Source organism: Brienomyrus brachyistius, chromosome 18 (genome assembly GCF_023856365.1).
Source record: "Brienomyrus brachyistius isolate T26 chromosome 18, BBRACH_0.4, whole genome shotgun sequence".
Lineage (NCBI taxonomy): Eukaryota > Metazoa > Chordata > Actinopteri > Osteoglossiformes > Mormyridae > Brienomyrus > Brienomyrus brachyistius.
The window spans coordinates 7,293,201-7,315,843 of record NC_064550.1 but is presented as its reverse complement, the minus strand read 5'-3'; the positions used below and the strand labels follow the sequence as shown (position 1 = coordinate 7,315,843).

At 45.3% G+C, this 22,643-nt stretch overlaps 1 protein-coding gene across 8 annotated transcripts in view; it reads left to right on the top strand.

Annotated features, from left to right (window-relative positions):
* The window catches only part of LOC125712916 (disks large homolog 3-like), an 89,190-nt gene extending 67,552 nt beyond the window's left edge, over positions 1 to 21,638 (top strand). For 4 of the 8 annotated variants that reach the window (XM_048983496.1, XM_048983503.1, XM_048983494.1 and 1 more), the window contains 13 exons: positions 408 to 564; positions 1,121 to 1,223; positions 6,901 to 7,015; positions 12,595 to 12,771; positions 13,371 to 13,446; positions 15,410 to 15,512; positions 16,689 to 16,730; positions 16,848 to 16,898; positions 17,001 to 17,102; positions 17,329 to 17,501; positions 17,925 to 18,034; positions 19,881 to 19,972; positions 20,569 to 21,638. In XM_048983496.1, the coding sequence (XP_048839453.1) occupies positions 408 to 564; positions 1,121 to 1,223; positions 6,901 to 7,015; positions 12,595 to 12,771; positions 13,371 to 13,446; positions 15,410 to 15,512; positions 16,689 to 16,730; positions 16,848 to 16,898; positions 17,001 to 17,102; positions 17,329 to 17,501; positions 17,925 to 18,034; positions 19,881 to 19,972; positions 20,569 to 20,675 (1,408 nt within the window). In that variant the 3' untranslated portion in view covers positions 20,676 to 21,638. Of the gene's footprint in view, positions 1 to 407; positions 565 to 1,120; positions 1,224 to 6,900; positions 7,016 to 12,594; positions 12,772 to 13,370; positions 13,447 to 15,409; positions 15,513 to 15,872; positions 15,919 to 16,688; positions 16,731 to 16,847; positions 16,899 to 17,000; positions 17,103 to 17,328; positions 17,502 to 17,924; positions 18,035 to 19,880; positions 19,973 to 20,568 lie in introns of all 8 variants that reach the window. The other 4 variants (XM_048983501.1, XM_048983502.1, XM_048983495.1 and 1 more) reach the window with 2 other exon arrangements.
* Positions 21,639 to 22,643: the final 1,005 nt, after the last annotated feature.

Genomic DNA, 22,643 nt, shown 5'->3' with positions numbered 1-22,643 from the left:
ATTGTGTAAAATGTGTGCATTGCTTGTTTGGGACACTCGTATGTTCCTGTGGCTGTGTACTCGCTTTCCAGCCGCCGTGCTGCACACTGACCTTGTGCACGGCATGCTGAAACTCTGCACAGCACATTGACACTGTGTACAGCACATTGACACTGTACCACACACTGACACTGTATACAATACACTGACACTCTGTACTACACACTGAAACTCTGTGCTGCACACTGACGATGTGTACAGCACATTGACACTGTACCACACACTGACACTGTATACAATACACTGACACTCTGTACTACACACTGACACTCTGTGCAGGACATTGACAAACTGTACTACACACTGACACTCTATGCTGCACACTGACGACGTGTACAGCACATTGACTCTGCCTCTTCCTCCCACAGGGAGCCGCGGAAGATTGTGCTGCACAAGGGCTCCACAGGCCTGGGCTTTAACATCGTGGGCGGCGAGGACGGCGAGGGCATCTTCGTCTCCTTCATTCTGGCAGGAGGCCCTGCCGACCTGAGCGGGGAGCTGAGGAGAGGAGACCGGATCCTGTCTGTGAGTAACAACACCTCCTACAGCTCGAAGCTCCTTTTACACACTTATTGAATTATGCGTATGTCTGCCATGTACATGAACATATGCTATACAAACATCTAAGGCGTATGTATATATATATATATAAAAAGTATTGTATTTTGTTTGGTTACTTATGGTTAAGGTTAGGGCTGGGTGGGGGTTAAGGTTTTCATAGTTGGGATTAGAGTTTTTCCATAGAAATGGAAATGGACGGTCCCCACAAAGATATGATTACGAATGTATGTGTGTGTGTGTGTGTGTGTGTGTGTGTGTGTGTGTGTGTATCCCCTGCTTAGTCCCCTCTGGGATACCCTGCAGTATTTATGTAGCTGTATGGATGAAACTTAGCAAAATAAAAACAGAGCAGAATATTCTTCTGCCATGTCAGCCATTTCACTAACTTTTATTTATCTTGTAATTAAAAGTACAGCTTTCAGTCAATCTACACTGTAAAATAGCACATTAAAGTGCAAGCGATGCGCCAGCCAATCAAAGGAGGGGGCCACAGGTGCTGAAGGTTGCCTTGCTCTCTCAGGTGAACGGCGTGAATCTACGGAACGCCACACACGAACAGGCCGCAGCCGCGCTGAAGCGGGCTGGACAGACCGTCACCATCATTGCTCAGTTCCGACCAGAAGGTAGGACGCCAAGAGGACGAGCATCACGATTTTCACTGTTACTAACTGATTGGTTGTAAAAGTATATCCTTCCTGACTATGCTATACTGCTGATTAATGATGACTTGTAAAACAATTTACTGTAAAAACACAACTATGTTATTATGGATAATTCTCTACTATATATTTTAATTCCTGTTTAAAAACCAATTGGGAAAAGATTCAAATAAATGCTAAATATGGTTATAATATTGAAGGTAAATGGGACCTGATTTATGAATACTATACCAGTCAATGGTAAAAGTGAAAGTACAGTTTATAAATCGGATTACAGGCTGCTGACAGCTTTCCCTTTAAGGCAGGTAGCTCTCCGAATTTCCTTTTTATCTGTGGACGGTTTTCCTATTCAAATGAGCGTCCGCAGCGCCGCCGCTGATTGGCTGATTCCTGAATGGATCCCCGCGAGAGCAACTCTCCTTTTTTTAACAAACCGGTTTTTCGGACTTTTGTGTGTCGCCGCAATCCCACAGCGGGAGGTGGGGGTGGTAGTGGTGCTGCTGTTTGATGGAGGGTGGGGGGCATTTTTTTTTATAATTCCCCTGCGAGTTTGCACGTCAACAGATAGTCGCTAAGCAGGAGAAAAGAGGACGCCGGTAGGAGAGCGAGCGGGTGGGGCGGCGGCGTCCGCGGAGCGAGTGGGAGCGGGAGAGGAAAGAAGGACCCTTTTTCAAACTGCTGGGGGATGGGGGTGTGTGTACCTGACCGAGGCGCCTGGGCTGCTCTTCGGGCCCACATGATCGGATAGATAACAGAGGGCTGCGATTTGCAGCATAAAGCAGACATCGGCCGGAGATCGCAAAGCGCCCTGCTTTGGGACTCACTGTTCTGGGCTATAATCTGAGGACGAGGCTCCGATGAGCGCCTCGCCCGCCAGCCTCCCGGGTTATTAGCCGTCTCGTCGGGTTTCTGCCGCTGGCCGAGGACTTATCAGTTCAGCGACCGCGCTATTGGTAAGATGCACTTTCCTACCACAAAAAGCAGATAAATAGTTTTTAGTATTTTTTCTATATGTGACATAAGACGCGGTTAAAGTAAAATCTTGCTAACCCACGTACAGCATTATCGCATTCAACTAGCTAGGTGAAGTTAAACTAGTTCGCAAACTAGTTATGGAGTAGTGAATCGGGATTGTTTTGCGAGGCTACGGCAGACGAGAGTCGATCGCATTTATCCGACGATCCTATTCAATGAAGCGAGTTTCACTTTTTTTTTTAGCTTGAGTCACGATAACTGCATGCAGCTGTTGGTGAAGAAACAGCGTGTCCTGCCTAATTTTTTTTGCTTATACTGGTTGGTACAAGTCAGGGCAGTGGGAACTTATTGTTAAACTTTTTTCTTAGTCAAATGAGGGATCCTGTGACGTACTGAAAATCCTGGTGTGTATGCAGTATGTCTGATTGGGCGGATTGGTAACTGTGTTCTGTATTTGGCAAAGATTTTGGTAATAATTTAGCCTCAGGTTAAAACGAGGATCTAATATTATATTTAGTGTGACACCCCCCCCCCAGACTGGGTTTTCCCCATAGAAATGCCAGTCAGGTTATAATAACCATATGCGTCACTGTAACCTTTGAACACTCATTGTAACAGCATTCATCTGCGACCGCCTTGTTCCTGGAGTGCGACAGCACACTTTCTCTGTGCTTTCTGCTTTGGAAGCTTTTCCTTCAAGTAGTAGCCAGTGCCAGGGAGCAATGCATGGAACACACATTATTCAGGTTTGCAATGATCTTAGAAAGCCATCGATACCCAGTTTATCACCAAACTTACAGTAATATGTGTTATCTCTCAATATTAATTATTAAGGTAGCATAGTGGCCGACCTTGTGGTTCGTTTTCTGTTGAATCCACTGCCACACATTCGGTGTTGTAAATGATTAATTTGTGTGTTTTGGATGGACGCTCGGAGGTCCGATATTAACCTTCTGACGTTGAACTTGAATGATTTTCCTTGGTGGAAAGGTTCGTTAGCAAGGCTCGAAGGTTAGTGGCGTCCATTAGGAGCAGAACAACGTCGGATATGGTGAAGGCGAGTGTTTAGTTAAAGATTTGTGTGTGGATATGAGAAAAATGCGGAAACGTGCGCTGTGTGTCACAACATGTCCTCCGCTGTGCCGGTAACTGAGACCGACCACCACTCTGAGGAGATTCCGGCAAACGAACAAGTCGGTAAGTTTGGTTCTAGAGCAAAGTACTGAATGAATGTGAGTGGGGGAGGGTGTTCTCCTTCCACTCTGTAATGTAAATTTAAAGTCAGGGGTCTTTTTTAACGCTTGAGGGCAAGGTTACCCCCCCTGCTCCCCACCTCCCATTTCTGGCTCCATTTAATGTGCAAATGCTTCTTGAACTACTTGAACCTTGTCGTGAAAGTGTGTGTTCAGCTTCCCGGTTTGTTTTGCCTGTACTGGAGCTCTGCTATCTGTGTGTCTAATGCAGCTGAACCAAATCGTTTACGTTCCTGATCTGGGCAACTAACCCTTATTGACTATTTATGGTATAAATGGATTGTTTCGTGAATTTGCAGAATAGTCTAGTAGTACATAGAATAGGTCATGGAATGTGTCCCGTTTTTTTTGGGAAAATGTGCATTTCAGCAAAACCTGATCTTAAATTAGTGGTGACTTCCAGCAATTAGGCTATCGGTATTTATCACGGCTCTCTAGTAGGGAAAGTAGGCGGAGGCTGGCTGGCTGCTTGTTGGTGTTTTACGGTTTATTTATTTCAGGCTGACCTGTAGTTGCTCTGTTTCTTGTTGCTGTTTTCCCACTAGTGTGAGGAGTAGAGTAGGATTGCGGCCAACCCCCAACTGTGACCAGGGACTTGAGTGGTGTGTATTAGTTGTAAGGTGGCATGTAGGTGTGATAGAAAAGCACAAATCTTGCGAAATTCCTTGGGCAAAAACAAAAGTACAGCACAATGTGTGTGCAGGTTTTGTTTTGCAATGTGTAAATCAAACCAGGGAAAATATTTTAGACACCAAGCTGCCAGCCATGTAGGATTTTAGAATTTGAATTATGGAATTTAGTGATCGATTGTCATTGACACACCACAGTACACAACAATGAAATGTGGCCTCTGCATTTAACCCATATGTGACAATGTGACATAGCAGGGGGCAGCTAATTCAGCACCCGGGGAGCAGTGCTTGGGGGAAGTACCTTGCTCAGGGTACCTCAGTGGTGCCTTGCTGGTCAGGGATTCAAACCTGCAATCTTTAGATTGCAAGAGGTATTTTTTAAGACTTATGCCCCTGTCGCGGTTCTGTTGTACTGTTCACTGAGAGTTTGCCGGTCTGATGAGAGATCTTTTAACCGCATCTTAGTTCTACCAGACTCAACATTGTAATGTCCATTCATGTAATGAAACACAACAACCCAAGTGGAAGGAGCTTGTGTTGCCATTTGACACAAAAAATACATCGAATACACGAAGTCACTAAAAACCCAGGAATGGCCACAATAAAGTTAGCTTCTACCCTGTTGCGTTGTGTTCTTTCTATGTTTTGTTAACATGTTTGTAGAGTTCAGCTGAAATTACGTCACCACAGTCAGAAAATGTTTGTTGAGGGAGTTGTCAGGGCATGACACTTGGCTCCGCCTGGCTTCGCGGTGATCGTGTGCCACGATCTGAGTTAGTGTTGAAGGACATGGGCGGGCTTGTCGACTGAAGATTGCTGGTTCAGATCCTAGCATGTAGCAATCCCCTAGTACTCAGCCAGTATCTGAGTTGCTTCCTTAAAACTGTACAGATGTATAAATAGATAGAAAACAGGTAATGCTTTGTATTATATTGTGAGGCACTGCACCAGGAAGTCCACTGCTTATCCTTTTGGAGACTGTGTTCACTCCCCCTTGGTTCCCCTTTCTTTGTGTCTCCAAGCACCTTCTCATGATGATGTAGCGGTTAGCAATGCAGCCTCACGCCTCCGTAGTTGGTTTGATTCTTGGCATCTCTATATATTGCCCACCTTTTGTGCTCGTCTGAGTGAGCGGGCTGAAGACTGTTGGTCATTATGGATCCTGTTTCCGTAGCTGTTCACAGCAGTGAGATTTGATGTCCATACTAAGATAAATGGCATTGCCTGCTCATATTATTACGGTGGTGCTCTCTGTGAAGAGTATGACATTGAAACATAAGTGACTGAAAGTTAACATCACCGCCAAGCCGATGAAATAAAATTAATGAGGTTGAGGAGCATCTTGGCAAGGTGCGGAATGACCTGTTTTTCAGTCACTGAGCTGACGGCGTCCTCTTTATGGGTTATTAAAATTCACCGGTGCCGCCGTTTGGGGATCAGGGACGACTTGTTGCATGTCATTCTCGCCCTGTCCAGTTTGCAAGAAAGGACCAGCCCTCAACGTGATGGTAAATGTAATTAACTAGTGGATCACAACGGCGCTTTTATTACCTTCATCGTACCAGCAATCTTCAGTCTCCAGAAGGCGCTGTGTCTACCTGCCAGAGTTAAAAACCTGTAATGGCGCCCCGTGCTGTTCTGGGGGGATTTTCGTGTCGGGCAGCTTTCGCCATGTGCCATTAACAGTCCGTTTGTGCTTTTAGAATGTTAAAAATTTATTTTGCCCATCTGTCTTGTAGTCACTGAATATGCACCTTTTATTCTGTGTGACTACCCCCCTCCCCCCACCTTCCTTGCCTCATTTGTGTGGTTGCTTTGCCTCAGTGGCCCTGTGTGTGTAATTTATTTCCCACAGCCCTTGCTGTTGCCCTGGTTTCAAGCAGGTGGTGTCAGATTACCTTACCTTAGCGAGCTGGCCAACTGTACTTTAAGCGTCTTTATGACTCCGGAAACCGTCGTCACAGGAGGCTGGTCTGCACACATTGTTTTCATTGCTTTCAGCGTTTAAGTGCCTGCCATGGGTTCGACTAGCCTGTCCTGTTACAATCCGAGCGTTTCTTACAGCAGATTACCTCTTGCTTCTTCTTAGTCAATCTTATTTTATGGTTCAGAAGAAATGTAGTAGCTTTGTGATATCATTTTGAATCTTCAGATTAATGGATACACTGCAAATATCCCATGCTTGTAGCGAATTAAATGTTTTTCCCCTTGATGAAAGAAAACAGCATTCACACTGTAACTAAACTGCATTACAAAGAATGTGTTTATTTACATTTGCTTTACAACTTCCCACATTATGATTGTTTTGTTCTACATTTGGTGTTTTGTCCTTGATGCAAATTCAGAAATGTTGCCTGGCATTTTTGGTGTGCAGTGCTTATTTGGGGGGGTGGTTTAATAGTTCCTGGTATAGTATAGCTTTGGGGTTTGTTACCTGCTCTTCTGGTTAGTGGTGACGCTGTAGGATAGAAAAAGTGTTCCTAATCAAAGAAAGATTGTTTAACAAGCGAGTTCTTTGCACAGCGTAATATCTTTTGACGTAACTTCCTAATGGAAAATCCCCAAAGACAGTATGCATGTTAGGATCAGTTTTGCTGCGGATATTTGATGACCCTCCATCTGTTTGCTCAAGCAGAACAAATGATTAGATGTAGCCAGGTGCTTATATGAGCCTGCTATGCACAGGATAGGCAACCACAGAATATGAAAAAATGGTGGGGGGGCATGTTTGGCAGACGTGTATCACATCGACCCTCTCTGTCTGTCTGTCTGTCCCTGCAGAGTACAGTCGCTTCGAATCCAAGATCCACGACCTGAGGGAGCAGATGATGAACAGCAGCATGAGCTCGGGGTCGGGCTCCCTGCGCACCAGCGAGAAGCGTTCCCTCTATGTCAGGTATGCTTTGGCTCTCTGCTCCCTGACCCACCCTGTGCCCCCCCCCCCCCCCCCCCCGAGCCGCCAAAAGGGCTGCTGAGGCCTGGGCTTCGCTTTATTGTGCAGTTAGTGCTAGGCCTGTGGAATGCTTACTGTGCAGTCAGTGCTAGGCCTGTGGAATGCTTACTGTGCAGTCAGTGCTAGGCCTGTGGAATGCTTACTGTGCAGTCAGTGCTAGGCCTATGCTGAGGCCCGGGATACGCTTACTGTGCAGGCAGTGCTAGGCCTGTGGAATGCTTACTGTGCAGGCAGTGCTAGGCTTATGCTGAGGCCCGGGATACGCTTACTGTGCAGGCAGTGCTAGGTCTGTGGAATGCTTACTGTGCAGTCAGTGCATAGGCCTGTGCTGAGGCCTGGGCTACGCTTACTGTGCAGTCAGTGCTAGGCCTGTGCTGAGGCCTGGGCTACGCTTACTGTGCAGTTAGTGCTAGGCCTGTGCTGAGGCCTGGGCTTCACTTTACTGTGCAGTCAGTGCTAGGCCTGTGGAATGCTTACTGTGTAGTCAGTGCTAGGCCTATGCTGAGGCCTGGGCTGTGCTTACTGTGCAGTCAGTGCTAAGCCTATGCTGAGGCCTGGGCTGTGCTTACTGTGCAGTCAGTGCTAAGCCTATGCTGAGGCCTGGGCTATGCTTACTGTGCAGTCAGTGCTAGGCCTGTGGGAGGCTTACTGTGCAGTCAGTGCTAGGCCTGTGCTGAGGCCTGGGCTGCGCTTACTGTGTAGTCAGTGCTAGGCCTGTGGAAGGCTTACAGTAGGGCTGCATATCATGACATTGTGATTATTTGGCACATACTCAATAATCACCAGGGCAATGGATGACGGTTTTAAACATTTGTCCAAATGCCGGTTTTTTGGTACTGTATGGACGTTGTCTAACGTGTGATCTAAACCCCTGGTGATTATTCCGCACGCACCATAAAAATGTGATTATATCGCAATGTGATGTCCTGCAGCACTACTCTGCAGTCAGTGCTAGTATGGCTTACAGGGGCTGTAGGATGAAGTGTATTGAATAAAGTGAACGATGGGAGCAAAGCACAGTCCTGCTAGCCTGCTTTCCTTGGATTTGTGTCCCACCATTGCCAAATGACCAAGCAATTCCTAACTCTGCCAGGTGTAATGCAGATGGTTTTCTGAGAGCAGATTCGCTTTCAACAGGATGAAGGGCTGTTATACTGGCAGCTGACGTTGGTGGTGGCAGAGAAATTGAGAATGTTCATGAATGAAATGCCTTCATTTTGCAAAACTGCTTTTGGTGTTTTTGCCGACTTTGAAGTTCACTTCTGAGATGCTTTAAAGTGCTGCTACAAAATAAATGTGAACGTATTTACATGGGATGATTGAAACAGTGGCACATTCAAGAAGTAAAATTATCATGACACACTGGAATTAACAAAAAGCATTATTTGTGGCCCCTGTAACTCTGTCCAGAGCGTTGGATGGATGTTTTCAGTCAATGAAATTTTAATTTAAATTCTAAAAATTTAAAATATAGTTGCAAACCCTAAAAAAAAAAGGCTTAAACTGACATGTTTGGGAGTGAAATACCCATTTTGTGAAGTCTGCCAGCCCTCTTTCACCTTTATTAAAATGCACAAGGTCCAGCCAGATTAAGGAAATATGCTTTAGACATATAGATCTGCTCAGGTTAAATAATCAGTCTTTCTGTGAGGAGCTGTTCTTGCTTTCTGCTGCATGAGATTGCTGTAGTGTCCTTGGGGGCCCAGGAGAGAGCCAATGGTGTAATTGGGAGGCATGTCTAGTAGGACTGGGACCACTTATCGATTTTACATGCATTATCAATAAGTAACAGCATTAAACGTTTTGTGCAGTATCCTGTTATCCGAGAGCTCCGGTCTCAGTTTAACTTAATAGACACGTCCACAGTGTATGTGCTGCTGGTGTAAATGGGCTATAAAATGCCTTCGAAGTGTATTTTGATATGTCTGGGAACCAGAAAAGGATCTATTTGCAAACAGTGTCAGTTGAGTTTTCCCTTTTCAGACAACATAGACTTGAGGAATAGTTTGAAAAGATGACACCCTTCCATCCTTGTGAGCGAAACAGATCCATCAGTGTGAGTGACACTATCTTAGGGGAAAGGTCAGCTCATTTCGAGCTAAAGATGTAAAAATATTGTCGATGCTGTAATGGTTAATTTGCCCATTAAGAAGGTGGTGAAATTATTCACAGCATTTAGCCTCAGGCTGTCGTGCTCGAGCCAAAGATGTACTGCCGAAAATACTGAGTGAAAGACTAGCAAATATGATCTCAACTTGTTAAATAAAATGATTGTGAATTGTATGATATACGGGGCGGCATGGTGGTGCAGTGGTTAGCACTGTTGCCTCACACCTCTGGGACCCGGGTTCGAGTCTCCACCTGGGTCACATGTGTGTGGAGTTTGTATGTTCTCCCCATATCGTTGTGGGGTTTCCTCCGGGTACTCCGGTTTCCCCCCAATGTCCAAAAAGCTGAGGCTAATTGGAGTTGCTAAATTGCCCGTAGGTGTGCGTGTGAGAGTGAATGGTGTGTGAGTGTGCCCTGCGATGGGCTGCCCCCCCATCCTGGGTTGTTCCCTGCGTCGTGCCCATTGCCTCCAGGATAGGCTGTGGACCCCCCCGTGACCCAGTAGGATAAGCGGTTTGGAAAATGGATGGATGGATGAATGATGTACAGTTTAAAATAATTATGTGCTTAATTATAGGTTAATAGGTTACACCCCCCCCCCCCAGTTTGCAACAGATGCTGTGGAAGTTCTCTGGACAAGGGCATCAGCAAATCTGCAAATCACGCTTCCCTTTCCTGCATAATCCAGAGCAGATGTTTTTTTTTTGGGGGGAGGGACAATTTCTCCTTGGAAAGTGTATGTTCAGGGACCTGCTCCCTGTCCCAGACTGAAGAGGTAGCTTTGGCCAATACACACCCTCCAGCATTAAGGATATTGCAGACCCTTAACAGCCATGAAGTGAATGATGAAACGGCCTCCCGTGACGAACTTGTCCTGTGTTTCTGATGCTTTTAGGTTTGGCCTATGTCCCCATAACGTGATAAATATCTGTTTTTTTTTCCCTTTATGGGGACTGGTTTCTTGGTCCCCATAAGGGAAAACTCTATTATAAAAATTAGTTACTGCTATGAAAAAACTAAAAATGCAAAATCTCTTGTATTCTGCTTGGTTACTTATGGTTATGGTTAGGGCAGGGTGGGGGTTATAGTTAGCATTTTTCCCATAAAAGTGAATGAGCGTGCCCCATAAGGATAGGTATACCCTGTGTGTGCGTGTGTGTGTGTGCGTGCGTGTGTGTGTGTGTGTGTGTGTGCACGCGCGCGCATTGCCCTGTGGCCCACAGCACTGTTATTTATTACATTAGTGATGTAAATTTCACAAATCATTTACACCATGGGAGTGGATTATTTTGTTGTTTAATGAAAGTGACTGACTATTTATTTATAGCAGTTACTTGGAGTTAATTAGAATTTGCCTGGAAAGACAGGGTATAAAATACATTGCCTATACGGCTTCATTTTTTTAAACATAAATTATTAGCTCTTGTGAGTCTCATTTAAATGATTAACATTTGCTAGGGGTTTGTAATGAGTGAGTTTACTTTGTAATAATCATAAAGATTCATTCGCAGCTGCACAGTGTCCGGCTAGTAGTACAGCTTCTGAACAGTCGTGCCCCTGTGGTGCTTCTCTGTCTCGGATACCTGCTTTCCCCCCCCAAGTTATTTGTGGCATTAGGTGCCTCGTGTTTTTCGCACAATATGCACAGCGCTGCACAAAAGTCTGTTTACACGAGCTTTGTGTTTGTGCAAAACTGGCATTACAAGTCAGCGTTTCCCGTGGATCGAGAGGCTAGGCGTGGGGACAGTGTGCCGGAGGTGTTTATTATCATGCAGTGATGGTGTGTTCTGTCTCTATGGAGATAAGCAAAGCCTAATTATCAAGGCTAATCATTTGCCAGTGACAGATATTACTACTCTTCTTTTAGCGGCTCCTAAATAAAGTCCTCAGCAGTTTGCTTGTCTCTGCTGCTTCACTCAAGAAAGTAACAGCACTGCACACAGCCTGCGTATGATTCAGTCAGACTTAGCAGGTTTGTTGTCGGAAGTGAGTGTCCTCTGGTGTGTGAACACCCTGGCCACCACCACCATGACGTACAAAACCTGTTAATGTATCAGGTAAAAAGAACACGGAAAATGGGTAACATTTTCATTCCCACTAAGTCTTCCATAATGGTAAAGTGTCACATGTCTTACACTGCAACCTGATATCAATGGGGTGAATAAAGGAGGAGGAACCCCCCCCCCCCCTCCATTTTAAGCATGGTCATCTGTTACTGTTTCGCATTCACACTGTAGTCGTGTCAGAAGAGATTAACTAGTAGAGTAGACTTTTCCATTTCACTTCCATTGCCACATGCCAACACTAAAATTGTGGTGAGAGAGAGAGGAATTGGGGTATAAGAGTGAGGAGAGAGATGCATCATCGCCCCACACACCTAACTAACTTGGATGATAAACTCTCGGGGGGGGGAAATAATTTGGTGTAAGGCCTTACTGGTGGCACCAGACACCACTGTAAACTGTAAAACATTGCCATGCACTGTAACACATTAGCGGATACAGCCAGTAAGGTCATGCTCACTCAGACGGGTTTTACCTCAAAGGTACATGAACCCTGAGGGTGGTGTTGAGATACTTTGGTATAGTTGCACCTTTACATTCACTAGAGATTAGATAATCTTCCCTGCGAAGTGACTGATGGTCATGTGTCTGCTTAGCCAGCCTGAGCCATAATTATCAGATACCTAATAATCATATTAATTTGCAATTACTTAAAACAAGATTGAACCTTAAACAAAAGTAACTTGAATATTACAGGGTGGACGGTGTGCTTACAAAAACTTGGAGTTGTGTAGCCAGTGAGTCTTGGCGACGGGGAATGTTCTCAGAATCAATGTGTGAATTTAGCCAGAAACTTGTTTGTGTAGTAAGTCTTTGACTTGGAAAAGCTGTCCTTCAATCATCGGGCACAATGCAGTTTTACAGTGTTAAGGAGGCAGTTTGCTGTCTCTAGCATGCGTCAGAATTCCCTTTTATACTCAAAACACGGACATGTCTTGACATTTTAAGACGATGGCCTGAACGAGAACACGCCACTGACAGGATCGCAGTTGTATAAGCATCGGGCGCCGCCCGCTGGGGATCCGGAACTTTCCTTTCTGCCACACCCTCCGCCCTTTTGACCGGGCTGATTGGCAGAGCTCCTCGTTTCTCCGTGATGGAATGACACAGGGGTCAAATGTCGTACTTCTGCTTCAGTGCGGAGTAGCCCTGGGCATTTTTGAAAGTTGAGATTGGGGAGGGGGGTAAATGAATCTGAGTTATTGACATGTGGACAGACACACGGACACACAAACAATAGCTGTGAATAGCTGAATAGCTTCTGTGCCCATGGTAGTGAGCCCCCTCCCCCACTCCACAGAGGAGCCCCGTTTTATTCATGGCTCCGTCTTCCCCCCCCCCCCCCCCCAGGGCCCTGTTCGACTATGACCGCACCCGCGACAGCTGCCTGCCCAGTCAGGGCCTGAGCTTTTCCTATGGGGACATCCTGCACGTCATCAACGCTTCGGATGACGAGTGGTGGCAGGCGCGACTGGTCACTCCGCGTGGAGAGAGCGAGCAGATCGGTGTCATCCCCAGCAAGAAGAGGTATGGGGCAGCCTCCCCCCCCCCCCACACACACCTGTGTCAACTGTATGAACTTTGTTCATGTAGGGCAGAGGTTCCTCAAAGTCCGGACCACAGTTCAGATGCTGGACTGGCAATACACCTTATGAATCAATATGACTAACATAAAAAAGGCTAAATGTAGTTTGAAGTACCAAAATAAAAGGTAGTTCAACCGATCTTCTCACACACATAACTCATAACCATCCCGTTAAGTGTTAAGGTCCCGTTATTGTTATTCATTGATGTGTATATCGAAGCTTGTCGGTAATTCATTAAAGTTAATGAAATGCTATTTTGTTATTTAAAATTGTTCCAGAAAATCTAATGGTGACCTTTGATCTAAAAGTTTGAAAAGCCCTGGTGTAGGAGAGATGGGAAGTGATGCTAGGCACGCCTGGCTCTTTGTGTGGCCAAAGTGTTTCGTCCCATTTATTTACTCTTATGAGGCACCTTAATCTCCCTCATGGCATCGCTTACCTGCCGCTTCACTGCACTCTGCATCCCATGGGCTGTGCAGAGCATCTCTACGTCTGTGCAGCTTGGCTGTAACTAAGACCTCCTTCCTGTGTGCACCACAGAGTGGAGAAGAAAGAGCGTGCCAGGTTAAAAACCGTCAAGTTCCACGCCAGGACGGGGATGATGGACTGCAACAGGGTAAGCCAGCCCACAGGGCTCTTCCTGACCCAACACTCCGCCCGCCCTCCTGCTTCCAGTTCCCTATGCCACGCTCGCACCCCGGGAGGACGAAACGCAGTGCTGTAAAACACATTGATGGGTTTTGTGACGAGTCAGAAAGCCATTGACATTCACGTGCCCAAACAATGGTTCTTACTTGCAGTAAGACTAAGTAGGCTTGTCTGAAGAAGTCAAGGAAAATACCATATTTAGTTGATGTGATCCAAAACTAACACTCTTCATTTCCTAGCATGGTTGTATCATCGGGACAGGCGAAAGGGGGTTTTGTGTATTTAAACATCTGTTGTGCTTTACATAGAAGGGGGCACAGTGGCTTAGTAGGCGATGCTGTTGTCTCCCACCTCCAGTGTCGAAGGGCTGGATTTGGCCTCTGCCCTCTGTGTGTGGAGCTTGCATGTTCTCCCCATGTTGAGTTTTCTCAGCACTCTGGTGAATCGGCATCTCTAAATTACCCATAGTGAATGATTGGCTGTTTGCACGTATCTTCCATGTGCTACACTGGCATCCGGTTCGGATGTAGAGGGCTTGGGCGATATGACGTTTTGACAACGGCTATGATGCACGGGGATTATTTGCTTGGAAATTATTGGGTAATTTTGCCATTTAATTGTCCGTGCAGACATATCAGTATCTCAATCCTGCTGTGGGCATTCGAGAAATCTGTGTTACATCTAGACCTTGAAGGGCATATGTACACTAAGCTCTGTAGTGCAGAAAGTAGCTTCTCAATTTCTGTGACCAACCTGGGGTATGCATCCCACAAGCTCCTGTTGGCAACTACCACAGTTGGACCCATTTGGATGAATAGTTCCAAATGTAAGTTGTAAGTTGCTGACAGTTCGCATCTACGCTTATGGGAGATATAACCCTGGTTGTGAAGATGACCGCTGTAGTTATCTGAGCTTCAAGCCAAACGAGAAAGGGAGGAGCCGGCAGATTTAAATGAAGTCATTTTCTGCATCTGCCAAAAGCGCGTAGAGAAAGATGGTGACGCCACAGGTCTCACCTGAAAGCTTGTCATCCAGCGAGATCAGCAGAGATCAGCATGGCTACTTCACGGTCAGGTTCTACACCTGCAGTTTTTCATTTACCTTTAATTGTTTAGCAGCGGCTTTTATCCAAAGCAACAAACAATTTGGGATTGAGGGCCCTGGGGCAACTGGGGTTGCATAAGGGGGAAATCACAGCCCCAGAAGTGGAAAGTTCAGGTCCAGAAAGTAAAAATCCAGACCACAATTTTGTTTCAGCCAACCAGTAGAGTATAGAGAGTCACATTTACGGAGTACTCTGCTGAAACAAAATCTTTGTCTGGATTTGTACTTTCTGATCCTGAACTTTCCACCTCTGGCCAGGGATGGGACTTGAACCAACGACCTTCCGAGGCAGGGCTGCTTTCGCTTTTGAAGCTAATACGTAATTTCTTCATCAAATTTAATGTGTATAAAATAACCGATAAAATACGTCATGTTTGTGTATATACATGCAGCTTTTTAAATGAACATTTTAAAATATTAAAGATATCGTCTATCACGAAATTTGAGAATGGCCTGCCGGCAGTTTTGAAAACCGAATATCTCCCAACCCCCACCAGATCAATTTAAGGCTTTCCTGTGTTGATTGACCCTTTTTTCAGTTTTTTTGTTATTTTTTTTAAATTTAATTTAATTGAATGCTTGCATGATAATACGTGGAGCGGCGTCATTGTTTAAAGTGCATTCGATTGTGGCTGCCGTGTATTTGTTACCGACGTGCCGCATGCATCTCATTTTGTTTTATAAAAACAACTTAATGATCCATCTTGCATGCCCCCCCCCCCCTTTTTTACCGTGGGTTGCACTGTGCCATCTCATCACACCTAAAGCCACTGTGTTTTGTTCTATTCCATCCCCCTGTGCCCCCTCCCCAACTGCATGTTTGTCAGCAGTCGGTCAAAGTAAAGCGCAAAAAGAGCTTCAACCTTTCGCGGAAGTTTCCCTTTTACAAGAGCAAGGAGAATATTGTGCAGGAGTGCGTGGAGCCCGAACGTGAGTACCGGCGTGCTGCGGGACGGGGGGAGGCCATTACTGCTTCCTTCTCCCATCTCTTACCCCTTTCCTGCTTCTCCACTCGCTCCTTGGGGAGGCCGCCATCACCATGCAGCTCTGCTTTGGGATACCTGGTAGCCGTCGCGACAAGGGGCGCCCTCGTCCCTTTTCCTCCCGATACTGGGGAGGGGTTATCCTGGAGATGGTACCGGCAGGGGGGTGCTGGTGCCGACCCTGAAAGCGGCCCTCCGCTCCCCTGGCAGCCTCTGTCCTCCGTTCTTGCACTAACCTCTTCTTCCTGTGTGCTCTCTCTCCTCTCCTTTCCTCTCTCCTCCTCTTTTCGCCCGCTTGGCCAATCAGGACTTCCCGGGCTTAAGTGATGACTATTATGGATCAAAGAGTTTGAGTAAGTGTGCAGGTCTTTCCCCCCCCCCCCCCATCCATTGTTCTTTGGTTTTCCTGCGCTCGCTTGTCGACAGGGGTCACCTAATCCACATCTGAGCAGCTGCCTGTGTTCCATCGCGACTCTCGTGAACATCATTTGAACTAGTCTCAAATTATCTGTGACTTACTGGAACCTAATGGTTTGAAGGAGGTTTCTAAGTACTGGTTGATGGTTCAGGCCGTAGGGCAGGGTTATCTACCCGTAATCCCCGAGGGCCGAGTCTAGTAGAGTTTCCCAGCAGACTGGTGACAGCTCTGAAAAGGAGGAAGGGATTTGACCAAAGACTCCCAGACCTCTCCTCCAGGACTGGAGTGGAATAACCCTGATTCAGTGCACCATCTTTCTCCATCTTCTCTGCTTCCTCTAAGCCCTTTCGCTAAATCCCTTTTCATACATGTGTGGACATCTTTCAATGGTGTGTGCTAGTCCCCCCAGCATCCACCATAGAGGCAGACTTGGTTAAGACCTCGGAGGAGGAAGAGCTTGATTGCCTCATCCTGACATCTGAAATCATTCAGATGCCAGTCAGCGCTCTGTAAGACATGCAGACACTGGTACACTGGGCCTAAGAGGACTGGGGCAGCTGCCCTGTAGGGATTTGTGGTGTTTGCGCATTTTATAGTGCGAAGAATTTTGACAACAAATAGCACAAATTTGTATATATGTTAGTCTGAGCTATTTTCTCATCTGAATCTTCTGGTTTCTCCTAATTTTTATTTATCTTTTTTCAGAATGTTTGACATCTAATACCAGTGACAGTGAGAGTAGTTCAAGTAAGAACCGTTCTGTACACCAGCGAATGCAGACACCCTCTGTAAAAAAAATACACATTCGGGTAGTTTCTTTAGCATTAGGTTTCTTTGCTGAAAATTTCTCTTCTCCTTTTTCAGAGGGTCAGGAGGACACAATCTTGTCATATGAACCAGTGATTCGACAGGAGAGTAAGTAGAGTGTTTGTGTCCGGCCTGCCTCCCATCCTCCGCTTACACTGAGACTGCCTGCTTCCATCAGACCTGTAGTTCACTTGTGACTGTTTTCCTTAGTTCATTACACAAGACCTGTGATCATTCTGGGACCTATGAAGGACAGGATAAACGACGACCTCATTTCTGAGTTTCCGCACAAGTTTGGATCCTGTGTTCCACGTGAGTGCTCTGGGGGTCTGCCTGTGAGGTTTGGTTTGCTCGTATTGTTAGTGTAATCAAATGGTAAAGGTTCAAGTATTCTCTTTAATTTCCATCATAAGAAGTGCTCTTCATCTGTATGATAACAGATTTGACAGTATAGGTAGAGTTCCTTTGTAGCTTCCTGTCCTTTTGCGGAGACTCGTCTGCATATGTGCAGTGAGAATCATTCCGCTCTGCGCTGCAGACACGACCCGGCCCAGGCGGGAGAACGAAATGGATGGCCAGGACTATCACTTTGTAGGTTCACGTGAGCAGATGGAGAAGGACATCCAGGACAACAAGTTCATCGAAGCGGGCCAGTTCAACGAGAACCTCTATGGCACCAGCGTCCTCTCGGTCCGCGCCGTGGCTGAAAGGGTGAGCCGGGATGTCGTTAGAGTTGATGACAGCGCGTCCCCCTGAGCAGAGCCCAGAAGGCGCTAAACCGCACATAGCGCTGTGTAACCAGAAATGGCGTTAGAGGAAGACCTCGTGCTTGCTTGAGGGGTGGCATACGGAGAGCAGGGTACGGCTCTGCAGATCAGACCGGCCCCTTTGCTCAGCCGAATGACATCATCAGTGGGTCCTTCACCCAGGCCCTTAGTGCCAGGAACTCCAAGGATACAGGCTGACCCTGCTCTCTGGTCCTCATCTGTACGTCCCTTTGGACAAGTAAACATAAGATGTAACCAACCACCATGCGTCATTTGTTGATAACAAATGTTTTCCACACTGACTGAAAGTCTTATCTGATCTGATTTGTTTTTTTTTTTCTTGTCTTTCTGCTTCCATATTTTTTAGGGGAAACACTGTATCTTGGATGTGTCCGGGAATGCCATTAAGCGATTGCAACAAGCACAACTTTATCCTATCGCTATTTTCATCAAACCAAAATCCATCGAGGCTCTTATGTGAGTTCTGGGCTGAATGTGTATTATGAATGTGAAAAATTCCTATCTTTAAATTTTGTCTATATACAGGAAAATGTTTTAATCCTGACTGGGGGTTTTTTTAATATACCTTTTGTGTGGTTTGAATAGTCAAACCTCGGATTGCGAGTAACTTGGTTTGCGAGTGTTTTGCAAGACGAGCAATTAAAAATTTTTTTTTTTTTATTATTTTAACTTGATAAGCAAGCGAGGTCTTGCAATACCAGTATTACATATACGTTTTGTCTGCCGATCGTCACGTGATCACAACTGAGCCGATGCTCAGTGACGCTCTCTGGCTGTGGGATTGTGGGTAATCGTCTCCCATGCTCAGTCTCAGTCGGTGTGCCTCACTCGTATAGTCAAAATTTAGTAGAAAAGCACCATCCGAATAAGGACGTAGCAGTGCGAGCGATGAATCTGTTTCATGTCAATGCAATGTTCACATTTCCCCAAAATCGTGAAGGAGTCAAAAGCAGCTGTCATTGGATAGGATCCTTGTTAAAGTCACACAAAAAGAAAAATATTCCTGTGAGCCAACAGATAGCAGTGATTCCATTATAGTGAAAGTCGTCCTACAAAATAACCATACTCTTCTCCTCTCTCTCGTCTCCCTCACACCATCCACGATTCTTTTTAAAGGTAAAGTGCAGGTTAATTTGTTTTATGTATTTTTCTTTATATTTTGTATGAGTTTCCATTATTTCTTAAGGTAAAGTTCACTTTGATATACGAGTGCTTTGGATTACGATAACGTTTCTGGAACAAATTATGCTCGCAATTCGAGGTTTTACTCTGTTTGGATCTTCATGTGAACCTTTTTATGTGATGAATAAAAACCTACAAGCTTAACACAGAACGTAGACTGAGCAGCCGCCGCATTAGCTATACCTGCTTGTTAACATAAATGCCCTGCTTCTCTAACAACAAATCATATGGCTGCAACTAAGTACAAAGATCCCGCAGACTGGGCCAGCAGGTTCAGTTACTGTTTGGCCAGGCATTAGAGCAGCTAAGATGTATGATAAGTGATTTTTAACCTGATGGAATCGGTGGTGGCAGACTTAGTGGTGCCAACATCCCAGAAACAGCTGCCACTTTGGACTGACACTACAGTGTCTGAAGTTAAGAGAACGGTATGATGGACAAACATCAACTCTGGCAGTTCTGTTGCCAAAAACAGCTTGTTAATGAGCGAGTTTGCAGGAAATTGGCCAGACTCGTTAAATGTAAAGGTAATGGCAAAGCCTCAAGTGCAAAACGAAATTACTCCGTGCAACAGTAGTGTGTAGAAAGGCGCTACTAATAAACTCCTGAAGTGGTTCTGGAGGCAAAAGTGGGTCCTGTCTAGTGTCAGCTAGATGGCCCAAATACAGTGGCCTCAGAGTAATGCATATACAAGCACTCCTCTGTTATGTTCCAGTGACCTGGGGGGTGGTCCACAAAGCAGGATAATTTCTGGGTTAACTTATGCTGAAAGGGCTTCCAGTAGGAATGTCCCTTACCTAAACCTTTATTTGGGTGATCATGACTTTGGCTCAAGTTAGCCCAGCTAACTGAGATCCTGCTTTGTGGAACAAATTTACATATCTGTGAATGGTCACTAATCAAGCTAGTCGCTAAATAATGAGTTGCTGTGTATAATTGCCATGCAAATGAATAACTGCTTTCCATGGCAGTTGTCCTCTGCTCATTTCTGGATCTCTTAAACGTGAATCTGTTCAATTGTACTTATTGAGTACAGCTCCTTTTGTTTTATCTGTCTCTGTTAAAAATCTTACCGTGATCATATAATTAGTGCACGTCATTGCCTGTCTGTCTTCCCCAGGGAAATGAATAAGAGGCAGACATATGAACAGGCCAATAAAGTCTTCGACAAGGCTATGAAACTGGAGCAGGAATTTGGCGAGTATTTCACAGGTAAGCTCTTAATCTGTCGGAGAGTTTGGTAGCTACGCAGGAGCTGCAACATTCCACATATTATGCAATATAATTATTAAGTCTAAATATGCGTCAGATTTAATTTTATATGGCAAAGAAGCTTACTGGAAATAGATAAGTAAATGGAAATATAATTCTCACTGTAGTAAATCTGATTTTGATACAAATAGATAGGCCATGAATACTGCTGACTTCTGTTAAAAAGAATTGGAATTAATATTATGCAGCCTGTTCACTGGACACCCCTAATTTACTTGATTTGTGGTAGACATGCGGTATGATGCATCACAATATGAGAAACTGCAGTAACTAAAGCAGTGAGTCAACTCTCGCATTTCCCGCTCACTTAGGATGATAGTTACCTTTGCTATTCAGAGAGAGTGTCTGATGGCTTGAGTGAGAAGATACTTTTTTTCTTTTTTTTTTTTTTTTTTTTGGATGTATCCATAATCTTCAATGGGAGAAGAGGGTATTCTGTGCTGCAGTTGAATGTATTTGGTGCATAAAGCAGCTGGAGAAAGCGATTAACATCTGTAATAAAGTGGATTTAACAACTCCCTCTCTACTCTTTTTAGCTATTGTACAGGGTGACTCGCTAGAGGAAATCTACAGCAAAATCAAGATGATCATTGAGGAACAGTCAGGCCCCTATATCTGGATTCCCTCCCCAGAAAAGCTTTGAGCACCCTGTCCTGTGGTCCTGCTTTCACACTGAAGTCTACCTACCCAACTGAAGCCCTATCCCTCCCTTTTTTTTCGGATATGTCGCATATCAAGTTCTCTTGTCATCATTCTGTTACTCTTAAATGGGAAAAAAAAGTCTTCTCATACTTTCTGTGACTGTGCACCACCCCCTGCATGAGTTTATCAGCCAGACCATCAGTGGCAGAAATGTCACACCAGATGCGTTTTGGTCATTTACAACAGAAGAGGGAAAAGGCAACCGAGTTGGTTTATGATTACTGTGAACAAGCCGAAGAGCAGAGTGTCTCAAAGATGCCATGAGCTGGACGTAAAGATGCTGCCGGACGAGGCGGCAGTGCAGGCTCCAGCCGAGCGACACGGTCATGAAGCCGAATTTAATGCGTGGGAAAAGGAGCGGAGGAAGAAAAACTAGAGGTTTAACTTTTTTCTTTTTCTATGAGGACTAGATAAAATTCAGTATCCCGATGATACTGTTCTATTCATGGAATCTTTTCCAATGCTCATAATTTTAAATAATCCATCACAAAGAACAGACTGCTAATTCAGAATTACCACAAACCAGCTGGATATGTTTGGCTGCTGGCAGTGCGGTGATGCCGGCTCAGGCCTCTTCTCAGGAGCTGGATTCGAAGAGACAGAATGGAATATGAATCTATACATTTGTATTATCAAAGTGGGAAATTATAAGAATAAAATCTTATGGAGAGATGATTCTACAACATATTAAATTACATGGTGTTTTACACTTCACAAGACTTCTACATACAAGGAGGGCTGTCTGGTTTCGTAAAGGTCGATTTGGTTTGTTTATTTTTTGTTTTTTTTTAAGCTGCTGGATCTATGAAGGAGGTAGAGAGGAGTAATTGGGCTCTCTGCAAAATGCCAAACTGCCTTATGGAAAATTCATAAACGCAAAACATTAAAATTAAGTACTAAAGAATGGCACGATGTAATTCCTGCTGCTGCTGGTATTCAGCGAGTAACATTGTGATACTCGTGTACTCTTACGTTACTCCCCTACTGCAGGAAGGGTGGGACTGGAGTGGGTGTCGTCTCTTGCTGTGTGAGTAGATTTTATTCCCCCCCCTCCACCGCCTTCCCTCAACCCCCCCCCCCCCCCCCCCCCAATGGCGAAGCTGACAAGACAGCTGGTGCATTAGAGTCAGGGCTGTGCCCCAGCCACCGGGAATGGCCACGCCCACACATCCCCAGCCGACTCTCCCCCCCCCCCCCCCCACACCCTCTCTGCCTTCTCGGTGCTGTCCACTTCAGACAGAGTGCTCACATTGCTTTCAAGGGAGGCCAGAAGGCAGCTAAAAAGATCGGCACATGGATGCTCCCAATTTAATTTTCTCCACTGAAAGAATTTATTGCAGCCTATGGCATTGGTTATTTCTGCATTTTTCCACAAACAGGTTAAAAGAAATAGGTGATATGAAACTTGGTCTGACTCTTTTAGTGTGGTTTGCTTAGCTCCAGTCAGGTGTTTGAGCCGGTATATGAACTTCTGTATTTCAGGGCTCAGGAATCTTAATAAACAGACTAGTGTCCATTGACTGAAAGATTTTATTTTTTTTATTATTTTTTTTTTTACTGAGACATCAAATCTTAGGTAGAAACAATGCTGGGTGTCTGGGCGGAGACGAGCTTCACGACATTCCTGTCTCGAAGACGCAAAGGGCCGCCGTGTTGGACATGTGGGACTTGTAGAAAACTCCTGGATCACTGTTCCATGTCTCTGTCCATCTATTCTGTTGCGCGAGTTTTCCACAACCGCTGAAGTGAGAGCGACGTGCTCAGTGACTCCCTGTTCCTGAAGGCGATGCCACGCTATCTGAGGTATCTATATTTCGACGGTCCTGCTTTTAGAAAGGGAAGTGCCCAAGCTATTAATGCCCCCCCCCCCCCCCCCCCCCTATCACTTCCTTTGTATTTATGACTTTAC